This window comes from Coccinella septempunctata, chromosome 4 (assembly GCF_907165205.1).
Source record: "Coccinella septempunctata chromosome 4, icCocSept1.1, whole genome shotgun sequence".
NCBI lineage: Eukaryota > Metazoa > Arthropoda > Insecta > Coleoptera > Coccinellidae > Coccinella > Coccinella septempunctata.
Genome location: NC_058192.1, coordinates 8404104 through 8416222, shown reverse-complemented (window position 1 = coordinate 8416222; position 12119 = coordinate 8404104). Strand labels below are relative to the sequence as shown.

Below are 12119 nucleotides of genomic sequence, written 5' to 3'. Positions count from 1 at the left end.
AAAATCCAATCTGTTAGACAGTTAGATGATCGCGCATCGATGTCAGCAAATGAGCAAGGTCTTGTAGAATACACAATATTGTTTAATATTTTGTTTTTCAATCCACCCACGTTTCAAGCTGACATTGGACTCGCGGATTCAGATTCTACAAGCAGCACTAGAAAACCGAAGGTGGATCATCTGAAAACTAATTTAATTGAATAAGTGAACTGTAAAAAATTTTTATATGAAGTTTTATCAAATCGTATAGATTATGTTGAAATTTTTCCGTCAAATATTCCTATATTCCATTTTTATATGATCAATTATAAATTTTTTGAAAGATTGAGATGCACAAAAAAGTATAACTAAGGGGTTTTTTCTATGTTCAGATCAATTGAGTAGAGTTGAATATTTCTGGAATCCATTTCTATGAACGCCGCTCTCTGAAATTATCCGAAGTTAACCGAAGTGATCGAAGATGCCCATATAAGGTCATATCTTGGAGCTAACTAGATCCCGAGTCTATCAAATATTTTTTGATATAGTACGTGCATGTTGCGTTGTTCTCACTATACAGGGTGAGTCTCTGACTCGTCCAAATATTTCAACAGTAGGTTCTTGAAGTCAAAAGAAGCACTTTTTTCCCATACCATTTTTTTCGAATCGGCTCGGTTTAAAAGATACAGGGTGTTGAAAAACTATAAAAAAAATTAATTTTAGTTCTATCTCGCAAACCGTTTAATCGAATCCAATGGATTTCGGAATGTAGTTGTTCATTTATTTGATTAATCTTTTTCGAACACAAGATATCACCCATATTTTCCAGTATTCTCCTTATGACCATTACGTACCATAAAAATACCAAAAATTCAAAGAACCCAACTCTTGAAACTAAGTTGGACGCTGTCTAATGAATATTTGAACATTTTGTAAAATAAAAATAGTCCCCATATTTTCTCGTATAATGCGCCGTTTTCGAGTAATTTGATGTTCAAAAATAAAAAATAGCTGTGATATTCGGAAAATTGGGCACTTTGGCTGAATGCAACTCTGTATAAAAGATGTGCAGATTACAGATGTGTAATGTCATAGATTTAGCTTGTTATTCTGAAGAGAATTTTGTTTCTTCAGGGGTGGCATAGCCCATTATGAAAACTTAAAATGGCTGTATATTTTTATCAGGGCCGAATCGGAAAAAAGTGTTTCTTTCTTCCTGAAGAATCTACTGTTGAAATATTTGTATGCGTCAAAGACTCACCCTGTAGAGGGATATAAACAACGAAATCTCAAGTTATTTACAAAAGTCATTACGCCATACTTTGAGCTCAAAAAGGGACGCTATCCAGATGTTAACAGATTTCACCATCTGCTCCTAGAACCCCCGTTCTCAGCCACTTCTTGTTGGTGAAAATCGTCCTGTGCGATGTTGCCTGATCGTCAACTCATTTTTCCTACTTTTGATTACATGTTCCGCCCAGTATGATATTCTTGATGTTTTCAGGTTACTGATCATTGTTAAATAATGGACCTCACCAAATTTTCACACGCATGTTCATTCGGAAGACCGATGAAGTGAAAATGATGGTCATACCGCAGCTACTTTCACGCATGTTACAAAATTTTAATATTTACTGTGAACGATATTCTTTGAATATTCTACACCTCGCTTGGATGTTACACAGTCGAATACTTTCTACATCATGGGTTTCGGAGTAGAGAAAATTTTGTATCACGGTATTTGTGTAGTTCGTTTATGTCAAAATTAGCTCTACTGGCAGATGGTGATCACGTGAAAACTGTTATCTATGGTTGTGTTTCCCAAATTTGAAACATTTTCCCTTTGTGCTTTAGATCTTGTATTGTTCACGAGTAACTAAATACTAAAAGGAACTCCGTTAACTTCACAACACTATTTCTACGTGAATTCCTTAGTCAAGGAACAAGCGATGTCAGCCTGTCCATTTGTTCGTTTTTGTTTTAAGTTCTTTGTTCGTCTGTGGTGATAACAGAGTTGATCTAAATATGACTATTCAAGTTCTAAGTTTCATCTCCATCTACTGTGCGCTTTGTAGGATCAACTAGACCAGCATAATATCACGATTTCTTCTTTTGCAGAGAGAGCGACTCTCTAGGACCATCAGATCCAGGTGGTGGCAACAGCAACAGCAGCCTCGGTGGCCCCCTCATGACCAGCGCGGTGAACGGATCAAGAAACACTGCCCCCGTTGGAGTTGGCTCAGATAACTCCACCACCTCATCCACCAACACCCTCCTGAACACCACCTCGGCCACCTACACCACCTTCAACATCGATAACGACTTCAATTTCGACATGTTCCCATCCTCCACGTGGGAGCTGGACTCCACCAGCTGGCAAGAGCCTAGGCCTGAATCTAGACAGAGCAACACGCCGGTCTCCACGCCCACACCTCGACCCCCGAGCAACCCTGCCTTCAGCCCCGTCACCTCCTTGGCTCAGAGCCCCATGGCGAGCTTCGTGGCTCAGCCCAGCCCCACCATTCCGAACCCGCCGACTCCGGCAAACTCCTACAACAACAACTTCTCCTTCAGCCCCATAACCGAACAAAATTACGCGATGGAAGAGCAGAAAGATTCCAAAGTGAATGTGTTGGAGGAGGCTACGAGTATGATGTCCAACTCCACCAAACTGAGATCTTTATTGTCTAAACCTCCGAACACGCCTGTTGTAGATTCTGCTAACGATAACGACAGCAGGAACAAGAATCGCATATTGAAGGGTCTGTTGAATCAGCAGGATGACGACGATTGCAGGAACGACAACAGGACCAGTCCCAGGGGCTTGGTGAGCAGGGGAGCGATGCCGGGCACCTCTGGAACTGCGGAGTTAGCCAAAAATTCGAACTCCATGACTGCGGGAAGGAACAACGCAATGTTGCTCGAAGTAAGTCGCTTTTATTTATTTTTTTTTCTACCAACTTGAGTTGTTCTGATTGTCCGTTTATTCTTCCATGCAAATTTTGCATTTCAGGATATTCCGAAAAAATTTTGAGACACATTTGATCTTTCTGTATATCAAAAAGTAATTTTCTCTACATAACGACGTAGAATATCTTTTCGGTAACAAAGCACAATAAACAGATCTGAGCTTGTGCGTTGCGCTTTTATGGAAGCCTCAGTCTTCTACAAGCCTCCATTTGTGATATTGTCATAATATATAGGGTGTTCCATTTGTAATGAGAAATTTGGTGCCATTTCCGGTACAAAGGGAAGTCATTGGTATTTGAAAATATTTCAGTGATTAAGTTCTGACTTATATCTTCATACAAGATTTGGAAGAGATCGAATTATTATTTCTCCATAAAATTCTAATAGGACACCCTGTATTCTTGATTTTTCTGCAGTGGTACCGATATTCATAGATGATAATTTAATTGAACAAGAAGCCGTATCTTCTTACATCAGATATCAGAAGAACTAAAATTATAGGCATCTGAATTAGTTTTCATGATTCATTAAAAAACCAATACGAAAATTAATTTTTTATTAGCCAAAAAGTATTGGAGATTTCATTATCCGAATGGATGACCGCTCTAGTTATGGATTTGAATAAATGGGCAGAAGTTCCCGACTTCACGTCAGTTGGTATCATTTTTTTCAACAAGATGGAACTGTTCTACAGAATCGCTAGATCTCAATACCTCACCACTCTGGCATATTTGCCATAAATTTTTATGCCATAGCTCCACTGAACCACAATGAGCAGGAATTTTTTTTTATTCCTGCACAAAAATCGCATTCGAGACTGAAAGATTTTAATTTTAATACAGAGTTAACAACCCTATTTTCGACATCAAAGTAGTTTACTTAGAAAATACTGACAGAAACGAAATTGAGTAGACATTCTAAGGGAGCTAGAAGACAATAAAAAAATTGGGTGGTGTTTTCTACAATTGCAAAAGATATAAAAAGCCACCCCTTAAATTTGTTCCGCTGGAAACTTTTTTCCTTGTTCATATTCACTGAAGAACCGACGAATCTCTCTCTCCCTGTCTACACCTCTTACCAATGCCAGAATATTCATATTATTCCATTGAAAAATTTATTTCTGATAGCATGATTCATCTGGAACAAATAAGGTCTCTTGTAATTTTTCGCTGAAAGTAGCGTTATCTGAGAAAAAAATTATCAACAGGTACGTAGCGTGAGTAGTAAAGGCCCAAATTATCTTCTTACGAATTGCAATGATAGCAGATGCTGCCAATATAAATATAAAAAACCCAAACTATTTTTGACGAAAAATCACCAATATTCATTAACACCCTGTATATTGTGATAATTCTACATTATTTTTAGTTCAGATGTGATACAATTAGAAGAATATAAATTTAGTCCGATATGATGATAAATTTTCAGTTAAACTACCCATTTCTCTCATTTTTTATCTTGCTGACGTCACAAATACTCGATACACGCACGAAAAATCTCCAAACGATGGCGTTGGTAATGAAAAACTCAGAATTCGAACCCAAAGATGATTAATCAATTTTGTAGAGATACCGCATATCGTAGCCCATCTCCAATGCTGATAAATGAGAGTAAACGAAACCAAATCCCTAACGTAGTCAAGTCGGTACTTCCCAAATCTGGTGGAAAAGGAGCAGACCGCTTTATTGCCTACGTGCCTTCGTCCTCCTAAGTCACAGTCATAAACCATCCCCGACACGTTGTAACTGAAAACTCCCCAAATAAAGATGATTTACAATTGCTCCTCATCATAATCGGACGTGCGTAGAAAGGGAGGGGGTCATAAAGTTAACAGAAACCTTCGGATTGTTTGTGATACAAGTCAATTTCGAAAATAAGTAGTATGTCGTGGGTTATTGTAGGTATTGGCATTGGCATCGTAGTTGTCTATTGCACCCCAATCGAGCGCAGGCGGTGTAGTCCCTTTTCTACCTGAGTCTCGACCCTTAGGTACTAAGTACTGAAGCCGAAGAATATTATTTTAGTGCATAGCGTACCCAGTCTTGCTATGACGTTATCGCCTGGGCGTCCTGTCTTTCTATATCACCTATGTGTAGTCTGAAGTGCATACTTATCTGATAATAAGTTCGAAACGGGTTAGTTAATGTCGGTTCATAGAAGTGATAGTGTGCGTGAAACTAGAGATACTGTTTTTCAGCATCAAGGAAATATGGTGGTGAGTGATTCGGTTTTGTTACTAATTCGATGTGTTCTAGCATCTCACCCTTTTCATTTCATTCCTAATCGCATAACTCTGAATCATACCATGCCTCATGTTCTTCAATATTTACTAATATCTTTCCCGATTGTAAAAACGCCATTTCTTCAATTCGGTTAATACTGGTGTATGAATACAACATGTATCCCCGCTTGGGTTATCTTCACCATCATTATGATACAACTATTCGAATAATATCCATCTAAGGTTTGCATGTTTCGAAAATTTCATAGTTCTATTTTTATTTCTTCATTTTCTCCATACTCCCCCACACACACACTAAGAGAAATCAATAAATAGAATTTCAGCGTCATCTAATAATCATAATACAACTAATCTGACCAACAGTGATAATACATCGGTAAAATCGCGAATATTTATATAATTCACAAGGGCCTAGTTATAACCTATGTAGTTCGAAAACTAGTGAAAGAAAGAACAGAATGGGCACAAAATTAAGTGAAAAGCTGTGATAATCTACAAAACAATACTGAGAAAACAAATATGTTTACCAAAATAAACACAACTGATATTAAACCATCATGTTCCGATACATCCACAGATTACCTGATGAAGATTTATCTGTGAAAAATAAATCATTTCAAGCCCAATAAATTCAAATATTCAGTTCGATTTTTGGTTACGCTAGGGAATCGAAAATTTATAGGAATCCTAGCTAACCATTGCTTTTCACTCGGTCGTTTACTACCTTGGTAAGACAGTCCATCATTAAATCACGTCTATATTGAATACTTAATATGTCCACATAGTTTATACAAATGAAGTTCCAATGAATTGAATCGAAATTAAGCAACATAAATCGCGTTCAAAAACATTGTGTGTATATTAGAGAAACACGTATTATGTAAATCGTGTTCGAATCTTTAAGGTTATACCGAACCATTTCGAAGAATATATAATTATAACGTTTGTGTAAGTGAAAGTCACGAATTTGACGATTTCAAGAAAACCGTAATAGTTACATACTTGTCCCAACGATTTTTGTCGTTTGATCTGATTTCATCTAATATTATGCACATTTTTACTCCTTCTTTCTTCATGCACCGTGGTTTAACCAAACTTCTATCAGCATTCGTTACTAACTTGGATATCAATTATGATTATTCAGAGGGTTCATACAAATGAAATTTTTGCAGCGAAAGATTTGTTGAGAAGCTGTTAAAGGAAGTGACCATAGGAAAGGAGACTTCTTAAATTCTCGAAAGATGCTGTATGATGTGAATGACACTGCCTATACGTTTTTCGATAGGGTAAATTGAGAATTCAAAATAAATTGAAGAAATACTGATAGTATATGCATGCAAAATATACATCATAATCTAATTAACATCAAATACTCAATATTTTTCCACATTTATAAAATATAAAAAAATATTTCAATTCATATGGAAAAAATTTTCATTGCAGCTGTTCATGAGCCTGAATCATGTATTTTTATCTTGGATAAATTAGAAGGATTTCTCCTATATTTGTCTTTGATACTTGTAATATCTCTAGACTTTGGAAATAAATAATAATTATCTGATAAAATGGATATAACACTAACAGTATCCGTAAGTGCTAATTTCCACTGAAATAAAATGAATATATATCATCAGGAACTTCACTTTATAGATTAAAATATTCGCACGAATTTTTCTGCAATTTTTTGCTGCATTGATCCCAGAATTCCCTTGAATATTGAACTCTATCAGCTCTGAAAATATTATCCATCTGATCAGCTCCGATCTACTCCTTCTGATGAGGTTGTAAATGAGCAATGATGTGATGTCATTCAGGATGAGGTACTGAAAAAAGTTATTCGAAAAATAAATATATGACTACAATGAATCGATGAAACTGTAATAGAACAATAATTTTTCGGAATATCCTTCGAAAGTAGTAGCGTTTCTTGCAAAACGAAAAAATTTTAGACATTCTAGAAACAGAAAATCAGAGCAACATAAAATGGGCAATAATGTTTTTTATTAAATGAAAAATTTTACTTTTCGTAGCTACTTAACGATAAAAGCGATGACGATGATCTCGAAGCTCGCAGTGGCGTGAAGAAGAAGAGTGAATTGCTAGAGCATTTGCTTAAAACAGAGAGGAATGATGAGGGTGACGACAAGAAAGATCAGTCCCATGATGATACACTCCTCAGGAGTTTGGGATTCACAAGTTCTCCCTCTCCTCCTGGATCAAGGAAGAGACCAAGCGACGGAGAGGATAGCGCTAGCAAAAGGAGCAATTCAGATGGAGCGGTAAGTTTGAACATTCTCCTTCAAATTCCTCTTCTTATACTTTCTGGGTCCCTACATGTGTATTGGTTATTTCAGGTAACATCATCTGGCAGTGAGTTATGCAGAAGGAATCGCATGCTGGTATCTCTACTGGCAAAGCAGTCACCCAACCCTCCACAACCTATCCCACCAATACCTGCCAGCGTTCTTCACGCAACACCCCAAGAAAAACTGCCCAAAATAGTCGATCCCAATTTGACGAAAAACTTGAACAACAGGACAGTGAATTCGCAAACTCTCCAGCAACAGCAAGTTCAACAAGTACAACAACAGCTGCAACAGCAAGTTCAGCAACAACAAATGATGAATAATAGACTGACAAGAATGCCTAGCCGCCCACAAACCAGCTACCTCAACGCCATGTTATCCCCTCAGAACAACATGCAACAACGAAACGACAACAGATTATCTCAGGCACTTTCCGGTGGTTGTTACACATCTCCCAACAATGCCTCTTCTCTGGACAACAACAACTCTTGGTCCGAAAACAACAATATCCAGAGCTCAAACGATCCAGATCTATCTGAAATTCTTGATCAGGTACGCGAGATCCCTCAGATCGATGAATCGATAGATTTTTAAATAAAATTATCCTTTTCAGGTTATGGATATTGTACCTGATAGTATCATGCAGATTTTGGAATTGGACCCTCAGCATAACAGCTATCAGAATTCGGAAATAAGCGAGAAAATGGCCATCAACATCATCCAAAACTCGCTGATGCAAATGGAAAGTTTGATGAAGAAGCCAGCATCGCCTAACGTTTCAATATCTGGAACGCCCCCAGCTTACTCATCTGTTACGGTAATAAAAATGCTCTGTGAACATTGGTACAGTGATAATACGTTTTTTCGAATTTCAGCTATCGAATCAAAACAGTCAAAATAGAGGTTTCCCCCCTCCTCCCAATTACCCACAGCAGGGCTACAAAATTGGTCAGAGAGTGGTAAGAAACCCCAATTATCCACTTGGCGGCACTGCTATCAATCCTCAGCAGCTTTTGATACATCAGCAACGTAAGGCGATGGCTCAACAACAGGAAAAGAAACGATTACTGCAACAACAGCAGCAACAACAGTTACTCATACCGCCCAACGCAACTGCAGCTGAAATCAACAGCGGCATTCAAAACATTGATAGTTTATTGAACAACACTGTCGCACCAAACGTAACCCTGCAACGTTCATCGAGTATTCCAGAGCCTCAGTCATCACCAAACTACAACCAAATCACTCAGGCATCAAGAGTGAGCAACCAGCAGCAGTTTTCGCCGCATTCACAACTCACTTCACCGATTCAGCAGAATTTCCAGCAGAGTACTGCAGGGAATTTCCAACAGAATACTGCCAGATTATCACCTCAGTCAGCTTTCAATCAGCAACACTCGCCTAGGCAAGCCTACCCACAAGGGACAGCTCCGAATGCTAATTGGGCACAGCAGGCAAGATTGGCTGCTCAAAATCCAATGCTCAACGCCCAGCTCACAGTAAGTACCCATACAAGATTGAAATACATGAAGAATAAGCTTAAAATATTTATTTTTCTAATATGTTTGCTTTTCGCAGAGAGCACCTCAACAGAGGACTATGAACAGTCCAGGGAACAGGCACTCGCCCTTTTCAACAGACTCTTTCCCTCCACCTACCTCGCCCAATTCTGTCTTCACCCCAAACCAGTACCTGAGAGGAGTGCAACGTACTAATAACACACCAACTGCCACTACTCACCTTCCAGGTAAGCTTTCATTTTGTGCACCGATTTGTTTGTGAATTTAGAAGTTTTCCACTCTAGTGAGGTCTTTGAAGTACGTGAAGTTTCACGCATAGTTTTGTTTCGTTTATTTTCCTTTACGATTCTTTAGAGTGTCCTCGACTCGATTTTACTATTTTAACAATTTTTTTTCATTATGGCGTCAGGTTGAAGCATGGTTTTGGATTTTGCTCTGCCCATGCATTAGTAGACGATTTTCTCATTAGAAAATGTGATTTTACGGTGCATGGTAGATTATTTTATGCTTTCTTTTTGAAGAGTTACCTGACGCAGGTGTACTCCAAGGATAACTTGGACTAACCTGATTTCTATTTGAACGCACCAAACTGGATGCTTTTGTCATTTCAACTAGCCTGTCATCACAGCTGAACTAAAACTATATCGACATTATTGAAAACTCTGGGTGAACCTGATGATATAAGTGATAATTTTTGTAGTATTTCTTTAAAATAATGATCGGGAATTTCAACCGACGTTATTTCATATTGAGTAATTGAGGAAGCTAATCTTGAGGATAGAAAAGAAATTGAAGATTGGACTTAGTAGCCGAGAGTTTCTGAGAGGGTGGCGTATGTTACAGGTGGCCTGGGCTCCCCCCGGCCATATGGCAGGGCAGATCATCACCCCCATCCCTATTCCTCTATCCCCCCACAACCGCCATCTCATCACCCCATGATGTACCAACAAGATGCCCAATACTGTTATGATCAGACGGGTTTACATTTAGCGTACAATGGAGCCGACCGAGGTCGAGCCCCCCCTCACCTCCACCCCGGTAAGTCAACGGCCAAATACGGGCAGAATCATCCGAACACCCATGGAAAATCTCCAGAACTTACAGAAAATTTTTTCATTCATTTGTAGTATTCCATCGATGTACATTCAATACTTCAATACACGATAGACTTAAAAGGGAGCATCTCGTTTAGCAAAAACAGGGTTATAAAAGAATATGTTGAAATTTGGAAACCTGGGAAGTAGTGCTTGATTTTTTTCAATTAGGTCATTTTGAATCGATCAACAATACTTCGATGGAATACCAAGAAATCTGAATGTTCTTCAAACATTTTAATTCAATTGAAAATAGTTTTTTAGTGCAAAGGTTCATACGTTCTGAAGATTTGGATCATCACAAGCACTCATTGGCACAAACGCCCTGTGTCTAACACTCATAAACATTACATGTGCTCGCCCATAGGCTGTGCTAAAATATCCTACGGGGGAATCCTTGATCCACACCGGCTGCATTTCCTTCTATCCCTTATACCTACCAACGAAAAAATATATCGCCATTTTCATCCGACATCTGCAAGCTCTCCATGCTATTTTATGTGTGTGCTTTATATGTTGTGTTCTGAGCTTTTTCCACAATTTTATTTTCGCATTGTTTTTTTTTTTGTTCGACATGCTGTCATATGGTTTTCGCTTATACGTGTCTAAAACTTCATAGATCATGTTTATGTTTAGATAAAATTAGTATTTCATGTATCCATAGTTATGTGCATGTTAGTTGATGCATTTGTTAGGATTTGGAGGTTATCAGTTGTTTTATATGTCATTCCAAGGAGTCACCAATCGGAGGCAAGGTATCAGACATTTCCTTCTCATCTGAATCAGTGTAGCCTTCTATCTGATAGGTAATAGGGAGACTTACATGCACAATAACTTCAATGGAATTGGTTGAATGTTGCTGAACAATTAAGTATCGGGTTGCTAGAAACATAGATATGTTATAGATAGAGGCAAACCACCAAAAGTGGAATTTCAAACAAGAATTACCTACTTTATGTAAAAGTAGCTTTGTCATTCAAAAAGTACAGTTGTTGGGCAACATTCATCAACAATCATCAATCATAGCATGTTTGCGGGCGATGTTGTGAGCTTAATATGTTAACCCCTGATAGGTGTGTCGGGGAGTGGACCTACTTCAGAATTTGTAAGGCAGGAATTGCGTGCAGTTGTAGGAGCCAGAACACAAGGACAGGCGCCGCAGCAGAACCGGCAAGCCCCTCAGCAGCAGATACTCACTCAACAACAGCAGGTTGCTGATCTGGAGGTTCTTGGACTGACTTACGAAAGTGGTATGTAGCATTTCTCCCACTTATTCTTCCACACTCCCAATTATCCACATGAATTTCGGTGTTATCGTTATTAGTCGTTATGAGATTTTTTTATCAAGAAGCTATCTGTCGCTTCGTGTGACATATCATGTGCTCTTCGCGAATGTTGACATGTTATGGATCATGACCATATCGGCGACTCACTTTGGGGTACATATTTCACATAGACTGTGGCTAGTATCAGCAGAATCATCCTTAACAATAAAAAAATTAATTCTGTCCAATGTTAAAATGACGTTTTTATACAGAGTTCGAAAATTTTAAATGATACTCCCAACATCCAGCGACACTTATTTCACATTTACTCATTAGGGGAAACAGTATAAATTTCTTCAAGCTGATCATTCGATTAACTTTGTAGTCGTTTATACTGCATGTGGTCATTGGTCGGGGATCTATAGGTACTCTACAAGGTGACTCAAAAGTTCCGTTGCTCGATATTAGCCATCATGTGATCACATCTGAATTTTCAATTGAACGTATCTTTTGTGTCACCCTCCATTATTAAATGAGGCGTTTACGAAATTTGTACATTACACAAATTTACCCCAACCTGTATTTAACCTAGGTTAAGGCAAGCAAAAATGCTACCTCTTACAGAGTGGCATTTGAAATCCAAAAGGGGAAATCCTCCAACCTTTTTTGAATAATTCATAAATGGAAATTGCATACTATTCTTAATGGGTATTATTTTACGCTTGCATTCATTTTATCCTTGT

General features: G+C 38.2%; 1 protein-coding gene across 16 annotated transcripts in view; it reads left to right on the top strand.

Moving 5' to 3' along the window:
• Positions 1-12119, top strand: part of LOC123312191 (nuclear receptor coactivator 2) — a 175397-nt gene that overhangs the window by 161404 nt on the left and 1874 nt on the right. For 8 of the 16 annotated variants that reach the window (XM_044896467.1, XM_044896468.1, XM_044896462.1 and 5 more), the window contains 8 exons: positions 2098-2905; positions 7222-7470; positions 7546-8049; positions 8111-8314; positions 8373-8996; positions 9076-9244; positions 9861-10055; positions 11185-11361. In XM_044896467.1, coding sequence (XP_044752402.1) covers positions 2098-2905; positions 7222-7470; positions 7546-8049; positions 8111-8314; positions 8373-8996; positions 9076-9244; positions 9861-10055; positions 11185-11361 — 2930 coding nt within the window. The remainder of the gene's footprint in view (positions 1-2097; positions 2906-7221; positions 7471-7545; positions 8050-8110; positions 8315-8372; positions 8997-9075; positions 9245-9860; positions 10056-11184; positions 11362-12119) is intronic. The other 8 variants (XM_044896463.1, XM_044896459.1, XM_044896475.1 and 5 more) reach the window with 5 other exon arrangements.